At 44.4% G+C, this 21,521-nt stretch overlaps 1 protein-coding gene across 2 annotated transcripts in view; it reads left to right on the top strand.

Moving 5' to 3' along the window:
* The window catches only part of trappc8 (trafficking protein particle complex 8), a 180,049-nt gene that overhangs the window by 76,172 nt on the left and 82,356 nt on the right, over positions 1 to 21,521 (top strand). For both annotated transcript variants that reach the window (XM_038808588.1, XM_038808586.1), the window contains 3 exons: positions 325 to 578; positions 15,238 to 15,353; positions 16,020 to 16,170. In XM_038808588.1, the coding sequence (XP_038664516.1) occupies positions 325 to 578; positions 15,238 to 15,353; positions 16,020 to 16,170 (521 nt within the window). The remainder of the gene's footprint in view (positions 1 to 324; positions 579 to 15,237; positions 15,354 to 16,019; positions 16,171 to 21,521) is intronic.

The raw sequence follows: 21,521 nt of genomic DNA, 5'->3' as shown, positions 1-21,521 counted from the left end.
CCCCGGACAGGCGCCGGAATGTGGCAACTAGGGGCTTTTCACAGTAACTTAATTGAAGCCTACTTGTGACAATAAGCGATTTTCATTTTTCATTTCATGTGTCCTACTTCGCTCTGGCGCGATTGCCAAATCACCTTTAATCGTTGTTCTGGGTTTTCGACGACTCTTCCGATGGCAGTTCCTCCCTATCTTTTTTTCCAGATCCCTCGATGTTCAACTCCTCCCATCAAACCGTGATCCTTTGAGGACAAACCCACCTACTCTGAACGACCCATAATGTATTATCGTCCATGTGTGTAATCACTCTCCCTTCATTTTTAACAGATGGAATTCCAAACAATTTCAAATCCCATCCATTTGAGGAAGACGACCTTGTGAAGTCAGGGGAACTTGATGGCCCTCACCGACCAAAGTCTGTGGAGATAATGAACGATTCAGTCAAACAAAACAGCTCAAGTGCTCGTGGGCTCAGTTTAACACTGACCGATCACGATCGAATTCGACAGTTCATTCTGGAGTTTACATTTCGGGGATTACTGCCACACATCGAAAAGACTATCCGACAGCTGAATGATCAGGTGTGGTTATTTTATTTGCAGAAAAGAACATTTGCTACCAACCGTGTAGATGACCAGATACTCATACCGTGCAACAACGATTAAATATTGTAACATCGCAACAGTGACCAAGCTTCAAAGTAATTTGTCACCTATTGTCATACTGGGTGCTGAACAAAAGCAAGTTCAGTTTTCAAAAGGAAAATTCTAGATTCTGTAATTAGGAAATAGAAACAAAATGCTTGAAATGCCCAGATTAATCAGCATCTGGGGGGAAAAGAAAAGATGGGGTTAATGTTTCACATGGAGATGGGATATGCACGCTATCATGGAGGATAATCCGATCAAATGTACTGTTTGTCTCTCCCAGTTGAAAAGATAATCACAAGGTAACCACAGTGCAATAAAGATAACCCTGAATTTTAGGAATATTTATAAATCACCAATTTGACCGTTGGGTCTTGCCACTCAGTGCTAATATTGTGCTGCATTGTTTATTGGAACCCACGTCCTGTTCTAGTCTGATCATTGAGTTTCTCCTGTTGCTGAGAACAAAGAATTCTCTCTCCGCTGAGAGCATTCATTCCTCAAATTAACAACCCCCAAAGCTTCACCCGTGTATAAACATTTCTTTAATATATTTATTGCCTTTTTATATATTTGTTGCCTTTTATCTAGTTAAAGATATGTTTCATCTACTTAACAAAGGAAGCAAATGAATTCTACAAGGTGGATGTCTTTGCAATAATTTCTGCATGTTAATGCTGCAATTAAAATTAGTTATGTTCAAAGCTCCTGCATGAGCGGCTCGGTTGCACAGTGGTTAGCACTGTTGCTTCACAGCGCCAGGGTCCCGGATTCCCGCTTGGGTTACTGTGCGGAGTCTGCACGTTCTCCCCGTGTCTGCGTGGGTTTCCTCCGGGTGCTCCGGTTCCCTCCCTCAAGGCCCGAGAGACGTGCTGTTAGGTGAATTGGACATTCTGAAATCTCCCTCTGTACCCGAACAGGCGCCGCAATGTGACGACTAGAGGATTTTATTGCAGTGTTAGTACAAGCCTACTTGTGACGATAATAATCAAGATTATTTTGAGAATTGGAGGTAGTTCTTTACTGATGTTTGTTGTCTTTTGGAGTGAAATTTGACTGGAAAATATATTCAATTCGCATGCTGTCGCATTTAGGGTGCCTCACCAGAGGAGGCATTGACAGGAAATGCTGGACAATCTCAGCAGGTCTGACAGTATCTGTGGAGAGAGAACGGAGCTAAAGTTTTGAACCTGGATGACTCTTTTTGTCAAAGTCAGTTGGTGTAACTTGCTTCCTTGTGATGAGTGGAGTAATATCAGAAAGCAGATGCAAATTGTCCACTTTAGTAGGTACTGGCAGCCAGTAATAATTCTGCAAGCTGCTTTGAGGATGGGATCCAGCTTAACATGGAGAGTTCACAGACTGGAAAGGCATATTCAGCCAATGAATAGTTGCTCATGTTGAGCTCTCCCAAAATATCTCAGTTTCTCAGATGAAAAGAAATGATCTGTCTTTTCAGGCCCTCAGATCTTGATTGTTTTGATGATGTATAGGGAGAGGTCTTTCTGACGCAACTTGCAATCACGTTGTTTCTGGGGTTTAGATTTTTCTCTGCAACCTTCCTTTCCCAAGAATTTAACCCATTACTGAGTTGCCGTTTGGTACCTTTCTGTATTGGTTATTCTTCACGTTCTAGCTTAGTCAGCGAGTATTGACAAACTACCCATCTTGGGCGGCATGGTAGCACAGTGGTTAGCACTGTTGCGTTACAGCATCAGGGGCCTGGGTACGATTCCTGGCTTGGGTCACTGTCTGTGTGGAGTCTGCACGTTCTCCCCGTGTCTGCATGGGTTTCCTCCGGGTGCTCTGGTTTCCCCTCACAAGTCCCGAAAGACGTGCATGTTAGGTAATTTGGATATTCTGAATTCCCCTTCTGTGTACCCGAACAGGTGCCGAAATGTGGCGGCTAGAGGCTTTTCACAGTAACTTAATTGCAGTGTTTTAAAAAAAAAAAAAAAAAATTTAGTGTACCCAATTCATTTTTTCCAATTAAGGATAAATTTAGAGTGGCCAATCCACCTACCCTGCACATCTTTGGGTCGTGGGGGCAAAATCCACGTAAATACGGGGAAAATGTGCAAACTCCACACGGACAGTGACCCAAAGCCGGGATTGAACCTGGGACCTCGGCGCTGTGAGACAACAGGGCTAACCCACTGCGCCACCGTGCTGCCCTTCATTGCAGTGTTAATGTAAGCCTGCAGATGTATATCTCTCGTTTAATGGTATGATAGTTAGGAGCAAATGCCCAGCTCTCTTTGACTGGCAGTGTAGATCTAAGTCCAAGACTTGAAGACGAATGATAAGGTAAAGTCGCCATAGTCCCAGATGACCATAGGTAGCTTCCCCCTTTGAGGGGGCAAGCTGACTGGTGGTGATTTAACCTGAGGATCACCAAACCCTGCGAAGGTAGGGTCTTCATGAATTACCTCAGCCGGTATGGGAATTGAACCTGCGCTGGCCTTGCTCTGCATCATGGAACCAGCTGTCTAGACAGCTGAGCTAAATTGGCATCTGGTTTTCAGGAAAGGAATTCACAACATGCCTGAAACATAAAGGCAATTGGCTATTCCAGACAATGACCATTGTAAGCTACCTTGAACCTGAAATGCAACGGTGCCTTCAGTTTTATCGGAAAGAATCCATAAGTGAGGGACATTCAAGTAGCATTATGAAATATGTATCCTTATGAATCCAGGGCCGTGAATTCTGGCATTCTGATAACTCTTCAGTCTAAACAGGAATTACTACATATGACTCAGACTGAGCAGGTAGAGATGTGGCTGCTGAATGAGATGTGTAATTTCGCAGTGAGACTGGAGAGACCAGCAGCAGCTTGCTGGCAGCATTATTCAGTATTGACCATCATCAGGGCAGGTGATGCAGTGAGTTTTTATCAGTCATTTGGAACCTGAAATTTGAATCCATCCCTCAGTGTAGGAGTTTTGAGATGGAAACTTGAAAATGAAATGAAAGTCGCTTATTGTCACAAGTAGGCTTCAAATGAAGTTACTGTGAAAAGCCCCTAATCGCCACATTCTGGCGCCTGTTCGGGGAGGCTGGTACGGGAATTGTACCGTGCTGCTGGCCTGCCTTGGTCTGCTTTCAAAGCCAGCTCTTTAGCCCTGTGCTAAACCTGCACCAGATTGCCACTTTGATCTAGTGTAATGCAAAGGGGGGGAAAACGACAAGTCTAGATTATCATTAATCTGCCTTGTGGATCAAAGAACTGCTTTATTAAAACTGCAGTGTACTGCAAATCCTTACTAATGCCACAGGGAACTACCCACTTAATGGTGCTGACTTCAGCTTCATTTGCTCAGTTATCTACTTGCGTTTTTGGAACTTTTAATACTCTCCACATTTGCTAATTTTACAACAAGTGTGGTGAAAAACCCATTTGTTTTTAATGCCATAAACCCTGTGTTGAAGGTCTTGCAGTAGTAATTTCCTGTCACTGGGTGGTGCCGAAAGCCCTTGGCGTTCAGTGGGCAAGCTAAAAGCAATTACAAAATACCAACTTCGAGCAATAGTTTTTTGAAAATAACATGTTGGTAATGTGTTGTCCTTAAGGAATTGTGGCCATCTCTCCATTAGAGAAGTTGGTTAAATCACGTGGGGCACCACTCTACATCCACCGTGGGACGAGGTAAAGTGGCAGACCTCCATGATTTGCTGAAAATTAAACTGCAAACTGTTACTTTAATTGTTAATAGGAAAAAACCCGGAACATCCCTGGAATCTGTTCCGCCATTTGGTCTGGTTGCAGCTGATCTGTTTTGTAACTGTCTACACATCACTGACCACTCCCCTCAACTATATTTTTATTTAAGCTTTTATGAGATGGGGCATTGCTGACGAGGCTAGTATTTGTTGTCCAACCCTATTTTTTTTCCATAGAATTTACAGTGCAGAAGGAGGCCATTTGGCCCATCGAGTCTGCACCGGCTCTCGGAAAGAGCACCCTACCCAAGCCCACACCTCCACCCTATCCCCATAACCCAGTAACCCCACCTAACACTAAGGGCAATTTATCACGGCCAATCCACCTAACCTGCACATCTTTGGACTGTGGGAGGAAACCGGAGCACCTGGAGGAAACCCACGCACACACTGGGAGAACGTGTGCTGCAGGGCAGCAGGGTAGCATGGTGGTTAGCATAAATGCTTCACAGCTCCAGGGTCCCAGGTTCGTTTCCTGGCTGGGTCACTGTCTGTGTGGAGTCTGCACGTCCTCCCCGTGTGTGCGTGGGTTTCCTCCGGGTGCTCCGGTTTCCTCCCACAGTCCAAAGATGTGCGGGTTAGGTGGATTGGCCATGCTAAAATTGCCCGTAGTGTCCTAATAAAAAAGTAAGGTTAAGGGGGGGGTTGTTGGGTTACGGGTATAGGGTGGCTACGTGGGTTTGAGTAGGGTGATCATGGCTCGGCACAACATTGAGGGCCGAAGGGCCTGTTCTGTGCTGTACTGTTCTATGTTCTATGTTCTAACGTGCAGACTCCACACAGACAGTGACCCAAGCCGGGATTCGAACCTGGGACCCTGGAGCTGTGAAGCAATTGTGCTATCCACAATGCTACCGTGCTGCCCTATGCCTTGCAGCCATTTCGGAGGGCAATTAAGGGTCAGCCACATTGCTGTTACAAAGGCCCTCCCAGGTAATGATCTGGGGGCCAGAGTTTGATTCCCACCAAGGCGGATGCCGAAATTTGAATTCAATAAAAATCTGGAATTAAAATCCGAATCATTAAACCATTGTTAATTGGCATTAAAAAACCTATCTGGTTCACTAATACGTCTTGGGGAAGGAAATATGCCAACCTTGCCTGGTCTGGCCTACATGTGACTCCGGACCCACAGCAATGGGGTTGATTCTTAACTGCTGAGGGATGGGCAATAAATGTTGACCCAGCCAGCAACACACACACACACACACACACACACACACACACCCCATGGATGAATAAAGAGGGTAAAGACGGCAGAAGGTAAAGGACATTAGTGAGCCAGATGGGGTTTTTATGACCATCCATGATAACTTTGTCATTACAGAGAGATCTGGGAGTTCAGGTCCATTGTACCCTGAAGGTGGCAACACAGGTTGATAGATTGGTCAAGAAGGCATACAGCATGCTTGCCTTCATCGGACAGGGTATTGAGTACAAGAGTCAGCAGGTCATGTTACAGTTGTATAGGACTTTGGTTAGGCCACATTTGGAATACTGCGTGCAGTTCTGTTCGCCACATTACCAGAAGGATGTAGATGCTTTAGAGAGGGTGCAGAGGAGGTTCACCAGGATCTTGCCTCGTATGGAGGGTGCTAGCTATGAAGAAAGGTTGAGTAGATTAGGATGGTTTTCGTTGGAAAGACGGAGGTTGAGGGGGGACCTGATTGAGGTCTACAAAATTGAGAGGTATGGACAGGGTGGACAGCAACATGCTTTTTCCAAGAGTAGGGGTGTCAATTACAAGGGGTCATGATTTCAAGGTGAGAGGGGGAAACTTTAAGCGAGATGTGCGTGGAAAGTTTTTTACGCAGAGGGTGGTTGGTGCCTGGAACGCTTTGCCAGTGGAGGTGTTGGAGGTGGGCACAATAGCATAATTTAAGATGCATCTGGACAGATATATGAACGGGTGGGGAACAGAGGGAAGTGGACCTTGGGAAAATAGGCAACAGGTTTAGATAAAGGATCTGGATTGGCGCAGGCTGGGAGGGCCGAAGGGCCTGTTCCTGTGCTGTAATTTTCTTTGTTCTTTGTTATTACTGAATCTAGCTTCCAATTCCAGATGCTACTAATTGAATTTAAATTCCATCCGCTGCTGTGGTGGAATTTCAACCAGTGTCCCCAGAGAATTAGCCTGAGCCTCTGGATTACTACTCCAGTGTCCCCAGAGAATTAGCCTGAGCCTCTGGATTACTACTCCAGTGTCCCCAGAGAATTAGCCTGAGCCTCTGGATTACTACTCCAGTGTCCCCAGAGAATTAGCCTGAGCCTCTGGATTACTACTCCAGTGTCCCCAGAGAATTAGCCTGAGCCTCTGGATTATTACTCCAGTGTCCCCAGAGAATTAACCTGAGCCTCTGGATTACTAGTCCAGTGACATTAGTGCTACACCATTTCCCTGTATCACTTTTGTGTTCGGAAAAAATGCTTCTAACCTCTGATATCAGATTATTTTATAGGCATAACCTCATCCAGCACTGCCAGTGTGGGAATGCGAGGCTTTCGTGATTCAGTTTTAATTCTTGTAAGCTTCTATTTTTACATTGCTCATTTGACCCATTGAAAATTACATGATTGGTCTTTTGGAAAAGAGCTGCTACTTCAATTAGTGCAAAGGTCTAAATTCACCCATACTGAATCAGCCCAAATTGCTAGGCTGGCGAAATTGAAACCATTCAAATTGTATAGGGTGTTGGTGAGACCACATCTGGAGTATTGTGTCCAGTTTTGGTCTCCTTATTTGAGGAAGGATGTGGTGGCATTGGAGGCAGTTCAGAGAAGGTTCACTAGATTGATTCCGGGGCTGAAAGTGTTGACGTATGAGGATAGACCAAACAGTTTGGACTTGTACTCGCTGGAGTTTAGAAGAATGAGAGGGGATCTGATCGAAGTATATAAAATACTAAAAGGGATTAACATAGACCAAATGTTCCCCTTGTGGAGAAATCTGGAATGAGAGGTCACAGATATAGCTTCAGAGGCGGTAGATTTAGAACAGATGAGGAGGACCTACTTGGGTGATGAATTTGGATTGGGTTGGATTTATTTATTGTCATGTGTACCGAGGTACAGTGAAAAGTATTTTTCTGCGAGCAGGTCAACAGATCATTAAGTACATGGGAAGAAAAGGGACTAAAAGAAAATACATAATAGGAAAACGCAAGATACATAAGCACTGGCATCAGATGAAGCATACAGGGTGTAGTGTTAATGAGGTCAGTCCATAAGAGGGTCATTTAGGAGTCTGGTGACAGTGGGGAAGAAGCTGTTTTTGAGTCTGTTCGTGCGTGTTCTTAGACTACTGTATCTCCTGCCCGATGGAAGAAGTTGGAAGAGTGAGTAAGCCGGGTGGGAGGGATTTTTGATTATGCTGCCCCCTTTCCCCTGGCAGCGGGAGGTGTAGATGGAGTCAATGGATGGGAGGCAGGTTCGTGTGATGGACTGGGCGGTGTTCACGACTCTCTGAAGTTTCTTGTAGTCCTGGGCCAAGCTGTTGCCGTACCAGGCTGTGATGCAGCCCGATAGGATGCTTTCTATGGTGCATCTGTAAAAGTTGGTAAGGGTTAATGTGGACATGCCGAATTTCCTTAGGAACTTCCTGAGGAGGTATAAGCGCTGTTTTGCTTTCTTGGTGGTAGCGTCAACGTGGGTGTACCAGGACAGATTTTTGGAGACGCACACCCCAATGAATTTGAAACTGCTAACCATCTCCACCTCGGCCCTGTTGATGCTGACAGGGGTGTGTACAGTACTTTGCTTCCTGAAGTCAATGACCAGCTCTTTAGTTTTTCTGGCATTGAGGGAGAGATTGTTGTCGTTACACTACTCCACTAGGTTCTCTATCTCCCTCCTGTATTCTGACTCATCGTTATTCGAGATCCGCCCCACTATGGTCCTATCGTCAGCAAACTTGTAGATGGAGTTGGAACCAAGTTTTGCCACGCAGTCGTGTGTGTACAGGGAGTAGAGTAGAGGGCTAAGTACGCAGCCTTGCGGGGCCCCGGTGTTGAGGACTATTGTGGAGGAGGTGTTGGTGTTCATTCTTACTGATTGCGGTCTGTTGGTCAGAAAATCGAGGATCCAGTTGCAGAGTGAGGAGCCAAGTCCTAGGTTTTGGAGCTTTGATATGAGCTTGGCTGGGATTATGGTGTTGAAGGGCGGAGCTGTAGTCAGCAAATAGATGTCTGATGTCAAATAGGGGCCTCACGGTAGCATGGTGGTTAGCATCAATGCTTCACAGCTCCAGGGTCCCAGGTTCGATTCCCGGCTGGGTCACTGTCTGTGTGGAGTCTGCACGTCCTCCCCGTGTGTGCGTGGGTTTCCTCCGGGTGCTCCGGTTTCCTCCCACAGTCCAAAGATGTGCAGGTTAGGTGGATTGGCCATGCTAAATTGCCCGTAGTGTAAGGTTAATGGGGGGATTGTTGGGTTACGGGTATACGGGTTACGTGGGTTTAAGTAGGGTGATCATTGCTCGGCACAACATCGAGGGCCAAAGGGCCTGTTCTGTGCTGTACTGTTCTATGTAGGAGTCCTTGTTTTCGAGATGCTCTAGGGATGAGTGTAGGGCCAGGGAAATGGCGTCTGATGTGGACCGGTTGCAACGGTATGCAAATTGCAGTGGATCAAGGCGTTCTGGAAGTATGGAGGTGATGCGCTTCATGACCAACCTCTCGAAGCACTTCATTACGACTGAGGTCAGGGCCACCGGACGGTAGTCCTTGAGGCACGTTGCCTGGTTCCTCTTTGGCACCGGTATAATGGTGGTCTTCTTGAAGCAGGTGGGGACCTCGGAGTTAAAGATGTCTGCGGACACCTCTCCCAGCTGGTCCGCGCAGGCTCTGAGTGCACGACCAGGGATCCCGTCCGGGCCCGTCGCCTTCTGAGGGTTCACTTTCAGGAAGGCCTATCTGACTTCGGAAGCTGTGATGGTGGGTATGGATGAGTTATGGGCTGCTGGGGCACTCAACAGCGGATTGTTGGTTACCTGCTCGAACCGAGCATCGAATGCATTAAGTTCATCGGGGAGGGGTGCGCTGCTGCCAGAGATACTGTTCGGCTTCGCTTTGTAGCCCGTTATGTTGTATTGCCCTTGCCACAACTGCTGAGAGTCTGTCTGTGACTCTAGCTTGGTTTGATATTCTCTCTTGGCATCTCGGATGACTTTGCGGAGGTCGTACCTGGATTTCTTGTATTGGTCAGGGTCGTCTGTCTTGAACGCCTCAGATCTGTCCTTCAGTAGGGAGTCAATCTCGCAATTGAGCCATGGTTTCCGGTTGGGGAATGTACGTACTGCTTTCTTTGGCACACAGTCGTCTACACATTTGCTGATGAAGTCTGTGACGGTAGTGGCATACTCATTTAAGTTGGTCGCTGAGTTCTTAAATATGGACCAGTCCACTGTGTTCCACTTGTGTAAGTCGCTGCCCCATAGTGCAGTGCAATCTGAATCATTAAAAGGTTTCAAGAAGGAAATAGATATATTTCTGATTTTAAGAACGGTTTAAAGGGATATGGGGAACAGGTCGGGAATGGATTTGAGACCAGAAAAAGAACAGCCATGATATGATTGAATGGCGGAGTAGGCTTGAAGGACTGGGTTGCCTACTTCTGCTCCTAATTCCTATGATCTTAAGTAAATGATTGGTGTAAGAATATATCTGCATCTCTAAGACATCACTGTTTTTTGTGGGTGGGATGCCAAAGCTGGCATCGGAATCTGAATCTATCAAGGCATAGTTTGTGCATTTTCATCAGCGTGAATTCCAGGTACATCCTCCCTTTTTATAAAAATCTTTATTGTCACAAGTAGGCTCACATTAACACTGCAATGAAGTTACTGTGAAAAGTCCCTTTAGAATCGATACAAGAATCCTGCAACTGGTGGGCACAATGCTTAGTTCGATGTTTCTGCTCACTAGTATTTTTCTGATCTAGTACAAATTAAGGTTACTGAGAGAATTAAAGAATCCATACAATGCAGGAGGCCATTTGGCCCATCGAATCTCCACCGGCCATTTGAAAGAACACCCTACATGGATCCAATCCTTGCCCGAGTCCTGTAACCCCATCTAACTGTTGGACACTTGTGGGGGGTGTGGAGTTTAGCATTGCCAATTCATCTCACCTGCACATCTTTGGACAGTGGGAGGAAACCAGAGCAACCGGAGGAAACCCACGCAGACACAGAGAGAACGTGCAAACTCCACACAGTCAGCCACGATCGTAATCAAACCTGGGTCCCTGGTGCTGTGAGGCAGCAGTGCTAACCACTGCCGATGTCCCACCCCCTTGGCAAATATCCACAATTGAAGTATTGCTGAAATAAGAGATATAGTGTGAAAGATTTTCATCTAGCACTCATCAGGGTAGATGCAAGAATGCCAAATTTCAAAGCAATAGTTTATACTGTATGAGAAAAAAGTGCTAATTGGTTGACAAGGTGACTCTGGTTGAGGAGTTGCATTGCAAAATGCACCAGGGGTCTATATTCATTCATTATCTCTCTCTCTCTCTCTCTCTCTCTCTCTCTCTCTCTCTCTCTTTTCGCTTTTTCTTTTTTCGCTCGCTTTTTCTCTGGCTCCTTTTCTCTGGCTCCTTTTCTCTGGCTCCTTTTCTCTGGCTCCTTTTCTCTGGCTCTCTTTCTCTGGCTCTCTTTCTCTCGCTCGCTTTTCCTCTCGCTCGCTTTTCCTCTCGCTCGCTTTTCCTCTCGCTCGCTTTTCCTCTCGCTCGCTTTTCCTCTCGCTCGCTTTTCCTCTCGCTCGCTTTTCCTCTCGCTCGCTTTTCCTCTCGCTCGCTTTTCCTCTCGCTCGCTTTTCCTCTCGCTCGCTTTTCCTCTCGCTCGCTTTTCCTCTCGCTCGCTTTTCCTCTCGCTCGCTTTTCCTCTCGCTCGCTTTTCCTCTCGCTCTCTCTCCCTCTGCAGTTCTGTTTGTCGCATTCGGGCAATGGTTTCCTTGTGTGCTGTGAATTTTGTGTTTCAATGTTATATGGCTGTTGGATGGGAATGTGGCGTGAAATTGCTGTGGAATGAATTGGACTCTATTATTTTCTTGCCCAGTCCAGTACTTTTCTACATTTGTAATCATTGGTTTTGTCCAGAAAGCATGTGTACCCATGACCTGAGAATCTCAGCAGCCAAATAATAATTTCCACAAAACTATCTGCATTGTTGTGGATGATTACTGTTATTGACCTGTCCGGTTTTTATGCCGCTGCTGCCGTGTAGCCATTCACCTTAAACTGCACAAAGTGGGTTTGTGAGTCTTCAGTTTGACTCGAAGTTGGATGGTGATTGGTTCAAGTCCCTTTGTGGAGAATTGAATGCCTAATCAAGGCTGTTTTGCTGAAGGAGTGCTACACTTTTTTTTACTTTTTGAAACTTTTAAAAAAATAAGTTTATTGCCGATCACTAATTGCCCTTGAACTGAATGGTTTGCTGGGCTATTTCTTTTTTTTTACAATACATTTAGAGTACACAATTCATTTTTTCCAATTAAAGGGTAATTTAGCGTGGCCAATCCACCTACCCTGCACATCTTTGGGATGTGGGGGCGAAACCCATGCAAACACAGGGAGAATGTGCAAACTCCACACGGACAGTGACCCGGGGCGGGGATCAAACCTGGGACCTCGGCGCCATGAGGCAGCACTGCTAACTGCACCACCGTGCTACCCATTGCTGGGCTGTTTCAGAGGGCAGTTAAGAGTCAACCATATTGCTGTGGGTTGGCGCCACATGTAGGCCAGACCAGGTAAGAACGGCAGATGGGTGTTTACAATAATTGAAAATGGTTTTATGGCCATTCCAGATTTTTAGTGAAGTTAAATTTCACCATGTGCCATGGTGGGATTTGAGCCCGGGTCCCCAGAGCATTATCTTGGGTCTCTGGATTACTAGTCCAGTGATTGTGCCACTACACCACTGCCTCTCCAAGACAGAGGCACGGTCTGCCAGACAAAACGTTAAACCAAGACCCTGTCTCCCTTTTCAGGTAAATGTAAATATCCTAAACCACTCTTTTGAAGAGAAGATGAATTCTGTCTGGTGTCCTGGTTAGTATTTATCCTTCAATGAACATCAGCAAAGTTAGCCTGGTTGTTATTTCTTTACTGTTTGTGGGAGCCTGCTGTGCTCAAATTGGCTCCCTCGCTCCCTACATACCAGTAACTAGATACAAAAGCACTTAATTGGCCATGAAGCTTTTTCAGATGCCCGGAGACTGAAAGGCACTTCATAAGATATGGATCTTTTATTCTCATGCTATTGAGAAGGAACAAAATTAATAAATGGGCTGAAATGAATACTCCTCCCTTTGCCTCTTCTTCATGGAGAGCTGATGATGATAAACACAGGCGCTTGGGAGAAGGTTGAGTTGATGCCATGAATGGAAGAATTGGAAGTGAACCATTCAGACAACTTCTTGTGAGTTAGCTAAGTTTGAAACTTGGCTTGCTGAATTGCCAGAACAGCTGTGTTGTATTTTGTGTCACATTGTAAAATGGACCACACATACCAATGTGATGTATTGCCATAATGAGCAACAGGTGACTATGCTGCATGTTAAATTTTTTAAAAATAAAAATCTTGTTTAGCTGATTTTATTTTAAGGGCAGTTAAATTAGGATTGGATTGGACTGGATTTGTTTATTGTCACGTGTACCGAGGTACAGTGAAAAGTATTTTTCTGCAAGCAGGTCAACAGATCATTAGAAAAGGGAATTAAACAAAATTCAAGAAAATACATGAGAATACGTAATAGGGCAACACAAGATATACAATGTAACTACATAAGCATTGGCATCGGTTGAAGCATACAGGATGTAGTGTTAATGAGGTCAGTCAATAAGAGGGTCATTTAGGAGTCCGGTGACAGTGGGGAAGAAGCTGTTTTTGAGTCTGTTCGTCCGTGTTCTCAGACTTCTGAATCTCCTGCCCAATGGAAGAAGTTGGAAAAGTGAGTAAGCCGGGTGGGAGGGATCCTTGATTATGCTGCCCACTTTCCCCACGCAGCGGGAGGTGTAGATGGAATCAATGGATGGGAGGCAGGTTTGTGTGATGGACTGGGCGGTATTCACGACTCTCTGAAGTTCCTTGTGGTCCTGGGCCGAGCAGTTGCCATACATACCAGGCTGTGATGCAGCCCAATAGGATGCTTTCTATAGTGCATCTGTAAAAGTTGGTAAGGGTTAATGTGGACATGCCGAATTTTCTTAGTTTCTTGAGGAAGTATAGGCACTGTTGTGCTTTCTTGGTGATAGCGTCAACGTGAGTGGACCAGGTTAGATTTTTGGTGATATGCACCCCTAGGAATTTGAAACTGCTAACCATCTCCACCTCGGCTCCGTTGATGCTGACAGGGGTGTGTACAGTACTTTGCTTCCTGAAGTTGATGACCAGCTCTTTAGTTGAGGGAGAGATTGTTGTCGTTACACCACTCCACTAGGTTCTCTATCTCCCTCCTGTATTCGGACTCGTCGTTATTCGAGATCCGGCCCACTATGGTCGTATTGTCAGCAAACTTGTAGATGGAGTTGGAACCATGTTTTGCCACGCAGTTGTGTACAGGGAGTAGAGTAGGGGGCTAAGTACGCAGCCTTGCGGTGCACCGGTATTGAGGACTATTGTGGAGGAGGTGTTGGTGTTCATTCTTACTGACTGTGGTCTGTTGGTCAGAAAGTCAAGGATCCAGTTGCAGAGTGGAGAGCCAAGTCCTAGGTTTTGGAGCTTTGATATGAACTCCAGAATTATTTTTTTCTATCTCCATTTGCAAGAAGGAAAAGTTGAACGTCGAGAGAAGAGGTTGTATAATGTGTAGAAAAAGTACATAGAACATGGAACATACAGTGCCAAAGGAGGCCATTCGGCCCATCGAGTCTGCACCGACCCACTTAAGCCCTCCCTTCCACCCTATCCCCGTAACCCAATAACCCCTCCCAACCTTTTTGGACACTAAGGGCAATTTATCATGGCCAATCCACCTAACCTGCACGTCTTTGGACTGTGGGAGGAAACCGGAGCACCAGAGGAAACCCACGCAGACACTGGGAGAATGTGCAGACTCCACACAGACAGTGACCCAGCGGGGAATTGAACCTGGGACCCTGGCGCTGTGAAACCACAGTGCTAGCCACTTGTGCTGCCCTTCTGAACATTTCATCGTTTTGAAAGGAGACACTTTTTTTTAAAAAAACCTTCGTAAAAACCTGCCCTGTTTATTGAGCTTTGGTCTTGATGCATATTTTTGTTGAATTAATTGTAACATAAATATATTTTGTTTGGGAAATACAATTGCCCAATATTGGCATTGGAGATGGGCTAGATTTTCAGCCTCTTCTTCCCAGTGAGTCATCCAATTCATTGAATTTAAAGTTGCTTTTAACTTATTTGATAATATATAACATTATGTGTTGTCCATTACACCGTTCGAAATGCGTTCAAAATGTTTTTTGATGTTCCAGGGGAGCCTGGGATCTGTGAAGGCTTCCTGCTTGAAACACAGGCGAATGGTTGCCAGCAGAAGTCACAATTGAAAATATTTGAATTGTAGCTCACCATCAAGTCAACAATCCCTCCGAATTTTCCTGTGCCAGGCCCGTTTATCGGCCCATTCATTTCAATGTGTGGTAACTTTAAATCTTTTGTATAACTGCACATGCAGGCACCTAAGGGGACAGTTTGTGAACAGCCGCTGCATTCTCTTCATGATTGCACAGTCGCATATGTGCACAGTTCAGAGGGTTCATCGACTCAAGGGAATGCTTCAGTATTTACGTTCTGCATCATCTTGCAGTGAGATGTGTATACAAGTTTTTGTTTTTTTTTTCCTTTTTGAATGGTGCTGCTAACTTCTGATGCACCTTTTTGTTCCCGCAGCTGGTGTCTCGGAAAGGCCTAAGTCGCTCTTTATTCACGGCTACTAAAAAATGGTTCAGTGGGAGTAAAGTGCCGGAGAAAACCATAAATGAACTTAAAAATGCCAGCAGTCTATTGTAAGTATTTTCTGGCAAAATTCTCCTATGTTCGAATGATTCAAAAAGACAGCGAATCAATTAGTTACAAACGTTTACATTTGAGACTCACTTGACTGTGTCTAACTTTGGGGTATTCTGGAGAAAATCTTCTTTGACCAACTCTGAAATGTTGAAAGATGAGGGAAACCAGATAGATGAGCTGCTGAGCAATTCCACCACGCAAAAAAAATCAAACATCAGGAAGGAATTGAATGTTGGTGTTGGGTAATGTTGGTTAATAAAGGTGAAAAGGTTGTAATTGGAAAGACATTTTTATTTTCCATAGTGCCACTAAGGATTCACTAAGATTGAGTTAACTTCTGATGGACTTGTTCACAAAGCAAATATTATAAGGCAGGGAGGTTAAATCGGAACTATTTTTATGGGCTTGTATTTGTTGCATTTGAAAAGACTATCCAGAACTAACCCTGGTGCAGTTTTTGAATGCACAACAATTTGGTTCTGAAGAGCAAAACGTTTGACTCACGTACCTGGAAAGATGGGTTCTGTAAGAGTGAATGAGAAAAGCTTCAAGTTTATTTACCTACAGGTCAGTGTGAATGGGCGTGTCAGAGTCCGGGACCTCTGACAGCTTGGGAAATGAATTTTTGTTGAGCCTTCATTTTGCGTCTTTATTTTAATCAGATATCCACCTGAAGCTCCAGAGTTGCAGATAAGAAAAATGGCCGATCTGTGTTTCTTGGTTCAGCACTATGACCTGGCCTACAACTGCTACCATACAGCAAAGAAAGATTTCCTCAATGATCAAGCAATGCTATATGCAGCAGGCGCATTGGTTAGTACTTAACTTAACTAACTCAACTTAGTTATTAAACTGATAAATTGGGACAGGACATGAAAAAGACGAGGAGAGGTGCATCAATGTTGTGGACATGTACATTATTTTGAAAATTATCTATTGATTTATCTTCATACTGCGATACATATTGATTTTCAAGAGCAATGCATCATGTGTTCAATGTATGTGTCTGTGCCTCTCGGATTTTCCCCATCTTCCCAGTCCATATTAAAAGAAATGACTGGTGGCAAATGTGTGCCAGCCATTCACACTTAGTGTTGCCAAACTCCATTAACTTCCAATTGTTAATAAAAGAAACCTCTGCTAAAGTTGCTCAGTGCTTGGGGATAAACCTTGTACCATATTAACCATTGGCACAACTCTGTCATTCACAGTGGCATTGAGCAGATACTTTCCTCACTTTAATTACCTTCATCAACTTGAAGCCATAGGCAGATAGTGATCCAATGATTGAATACACAAAAAATGAAGTCAAAACCATGGTTATAACTGTCTTGATGCATGTAGCTTTCCCCACTTTTTTTTTGTTACAACTAATTTATCAACTCGATTGATGGCACTGTAGAAGTAGTTCATTGCAACATATATGGAATCATGGAACAGTATAGCAAAGGTTGATTGGTGCATCCAGTATGTGCCAGCTCTTTCAATAATGAAAATGTATATTCTCACCTCTGCCCATCTTTTCTTCAATCTATTTCCGATTTCCATTCAAAATGACTGTTAAATTGTTCTCTACATACCTGAAAGTACATCCCAGGTCGGAAAGATCATTGTTCTAGCTTACCCTTAAATCTGGCAAGAAGTCATCCAGTCAGGGCGGCACAGTGGAGCAATGGTTAGCACTGCTGCCTCGCGCCGTAAAAGGCCCGAGTACGATCCCGACCCCAGGTCACTGTCCGTGCGGAGTTTGCACGTTCTCCCCGTCTCTGCGTGGGTCTCACCCCCACAACCCAAAGATGTGCAGGGTAGGTTAATTGGCCACGTTAAATTGTCCCTTGGAAAAGTTTATTCTAACAATCATTCAGTCCTTTGTTTAATGTTTAAACTTATCCAGGATAAACAGCTCATCTATTTCTCAATCATCTTACTCTCTTCGAAAAACATTGCTTAATGTTCTGGAGTTCCTTTGACACCCTGGATTCTAAACTGTGAATGCTCGTTCTGGAATTGTGTTCAGAAGATGTTTTTCTGGATTAGAATTCTCCACACCTGTTGAATTTATTATCTCTATCTGTTCTCCCATATTATCATCATACGGTTCAGAGAATCAAAAACCTCATTAAATTAGTCCCTTTCATTCAGAAATTAGTCTTGGTCCTCTTCAATAATCCTCCATCTTATCTATAATGTGGGGATCAAAGTAGAGGCAACACTGTAAATGTGACCACACTTACCCGAGTTACCAACATGTTATCCTTTTGAGTTATGTTACAGCGTTTTCTTTTATTTACTTCAAACTGTGAACCACCCTTTTAACAAAGCCCTCAATCTTTCCTGCTATTGCCTCAAGAATGTTGGCATTCATTTTGTAACCTACAATGTTCCTTCTCCCTAGTCCTCCTATCTTTTCAATTATTGGTTTTTAATCTTAGCTGCTACCTCTTCATTGATCTAACTATGGTGCGCTTTTGACCAAGTTTCCAATTTGACCAGAATTGCTCTGCTATGTTGTTATCTTTTTGACCTATTTCTATTGCTGCACTCTACTTGCTCACCACCATCCTCATTTGTCGTCACTCAGTACCATCCGATCTTCAAACTCTTTTTCAGTCTTGGGTGTTGTATCACAATATTAGGAGGTTTGCGGGCCCTTTGAAATGTGGGGAAACGGTCAGTCGGAAAATTGAATAATAATCTTTTAGTGTCACAAGTGGGCTTACATTAACACTGCAATGACGTTACTGCCAAAATCCCCTCGTCACCACATTCCGGTACACTGAGGGAGAATTCAGAATGTTCAATTCACCTAATGAGCAAGTTTTCCGGGACTTATTGGAGGAAACCGGAGCACCCGGAGGAAACCCATGCGGACACGGGGAGAACGTGCAGACTCTGCACAGACAGTGACCCAAGCTGGGAATTGAACCCGGGTCCCTGGCGCTGTGAAGCCACTGTGCCAGCAGAATGGATGGAACATATTTAACAACATCAGTAGCGAGTCTGTTAATGAGGTGTCAGGAGAAGTTGGCACTTGGATTGCAAAAGCGCGCGTATATTTTAGGCTACGTTTCCGATGCTGTAGATGAGTAGAGGTTAGAAATCAACTAAAATTGAAGATGAGGACAAACAGAATGATTAAAAAAAGTAGTGAAAGCTGAGAAGGAATGAAGGTCCAAAAATCAAAAGGCACAGTTTTTTGCAGAAACTTCAGTAAAAACAGCAATGCTAGAGGATAATCTAAAAATAGCATTAAAAAAGTCTCATTGGCCTTTGTTCCAGGGAAGGATATTGGACAGGTGGTGAATCCATAAGTAGTTGAGAATGAATTAAGTGACTAGTGTGGTGGATTTCAAAGTTTCGGCAAGTTAACTAGGATAAGGGGCAAAACGAAGTGCTGGGACCTCATGGGGATACATCCTCGGCCCATGAAGCATTTGAAGACGGTAACTACAATAGGCCTCCACAAAATCTCATTGCTCTACTGAACATGGATGTGTGCCGACGAACTCGAGTCTGGCCAATGTGGTGCCCATTTTTTAAAAGGAAGATGGAGCTAATTACAGGCCAGTAAACTTGAAGACTGGTGTAGGGAGAACTTCAGAATCCTCACACTTGAGGATGAAAGTGCTGTGAAGAAATAACAAATTGATACTAACCGGCAATCACGTTGGACAAATTTCATAGAATTCTTTCTATGAAACAACAGGAGTTGGCTTAAGTTTTCCCAGAGTAATTGGGAGTGTTCGGTGTCCCCCGAGGCCAGTTCTGGGACACATCCGTGCTGTAAATGTCGAGGATTTGGGTACCGGCCCAGAGGGGAGTGTTGTTGAAATTTGCAGATGATGCTGATAAAATAGGGAAGACAATTAATTCTGCGGAAGGCCAGAGGAAGCTAAAACCGTAACAGTTAGAATTCCATACGAGTAAGTAGGATTTTTATGAAAGCATAATGGAATGGAAGTGAGCTTCTGGGGAACAGCAGAGGTACTTGTCAGTGAAATTTCACAAAACCTCAGAGTAGCAGCTTGGCTTGATAAGGCTAAGTAATTAAAACATTTGAAAGAATTTTCGATTTTACCTTGGAGCATTGTAGAATGCAAAGCGTGATGAGCTGATAAATCTTTGTAAGACCTCCGTTGGAGTATTGTGTGTAATGTTAGGCTCCAGCATCATAGGAGGATGCCACCACGCAAATTCAGTAGGGTACTGCCTGTTAGGAGGACTTGAAAGATGTGTTTTTGTTTAAGAGCACTGCAGCTTAGACAAAGATATGCTGAAAGAAGGTTATGAAAGAATTAAACCAGGTAGGTTTAACTGTTTCCACTAGTTAACAGTCTGGAGTGAGGAGCTGTAGATTGCAGTGAAGAAATAACAGATTGATACTAACCGGCAATTACGGCATCAGAGCAGAGGGCAGCGGAAACTGCACCGAATTGAGGCTGTGAAATTCATTTCTTGGGTGAGGATGAAAGTGTCAGCATTAAGGGTCAGATTGGCTCGATGGTTAAAGGGAAATAGGAACAGGTTGCTGAAGTGTTTGCAGAGGCCAATTTGTCACAAGCGGGTCCTGTTTCTATGCTGTAATTTCTACATATTTCATCTTCATGGTCCTTGGATCTCTGGCCTCCTGTGCCCACCCTGCTCTTCGATCAGAAATCCTTTCCTGACACAGCACTGAAGTGGCCCTAACCAATGTTACTAATGACATTCCCATCAGTCCTATTTAATTCATCTGCATTCGTCCACTCCATGCTCTCCACCTCACTGCCTCTTTTCCATCTCTTGTGTCGCTGCTTGCTCTGTACTGCTGTTGCCTATCCAAGCCACCTTCTCCAGAGTAATTAGGGGTGGGTAACAAACGCTGGCCTTGTGATGCTCACATTCCATGAAAGAAAAGAAGCAAATCGCCACAAGCAGCGGATTGTCTTCCCACACCAAGAATGTCACTTTGGTAGCCCCGCCGAGGGTGGAGTGTTAATTGTACAAGTACGCTGATGTCCCCTCCACCTCTCCAGCATCTGACTCCACCACTGCCTCTTGTTTAACCTGGCATTCATGCTGAAGCACCAGCATTGGGGAGCTGATGCTGAATGGTAGCTGTAGACATGGAAAGAAATGCCCAAGGACCGGAAAATTAATCACTGCTTTAAACATCCGTAAAGATTTCCTGGCCACAGGCAGAGAATGATTAGAAGAAAGACAGGCCCCCTAGTTTAAAAGCAAAAATTCAAAAATAAATGTAGGGAATTTTAAAAACCAAATCTCAATTTAGTTTAGCACATGTGGGATTCTGAACTGGGTAAATCTGTTTCATAAATGTTTTTTCTTACTGTGTAGAGTTGTACTGTTTGTGTGTAATTTCAAACACTGCAGAAAACATATTGGGTGTGTCAGTAGTGAGGGTGCCTGCAAAATTAATTATCCCAATCCAAAGCACAGTGTATTGCATGTTATTCTGGTTTGTAGTGTATGTGGCCCTCTTCCAACATTTGAGATCCCACATTTATTTTTTTTTACACTTTTTTTTGCCAGATTCCTTTTCTCCCTGCCTTTTTTGACATTAACTCCTTGAGATACGAGCAAGTGGCCCTCTTGTGCTTTGCTTATGTGGTCACTATTTGTGAATATTGACAGCTGTTTGATCATGGGAGGTATCACAGTTGAATCTGATGCTATCCGAACACTTTCAGCAGGGGTTGCTGGGTAACCATAAAAGAAGAGAACCTAGTTGAATTTTTTCTTTCCCGACCCCACTCGGGGTAAAGCTGAATTTTGGATCTTATACCTCTAATCTGAACTCTAATCAGCATGAACATCATTGGTGGCACTGTGGTTAGCACTGCTGCCTCAGGGTCAGTGGGCCGGGTCCACTTCCAGCCTCGGGAGATTGTGTGGAGTTTGCACGTTCTCCCCGTGTCTGCGTGGATTTCCTCCGGTTTCTTCCCGCTGTCCTAAGATGTACAAGTTAAGTGGATTGCCCATGCTAAATTGACCCTTCGTGTCCAAAAGGTGAGGGGTTAATGGGATAGGATGGTGGTATGGACTCCCAAGTGGGGTGCTCTTTCAGAGATGCAGACCTGATGGGCCAAATGGCCTCCTGACTGTAGTGATTCGATTTCATAGCTTCCTAGTCTGTGTGATTAACTGTTCAATCTTGTTCAACT

Source organism: Scyliorhinus canicula, chromosome 10, assembly GCF_902713615.1.
Source record: "Scyliorhinus canicula chromosome 10, sScyCan1.1, whole genome shotgun sequence".
Lineage (NCBI taxonomy): Eukaryota > Metazoa > Chordata > Chondrichthyes > Carcharhiniformes > Scyliorhinidae > Scyliorhinus > Scyliorhinus canicula.
The sequence above is the reverse complement of the archived record's forward strand: the minus strand, read 5'-3'. Positions and strand labels throughout refer to the sequence as shown.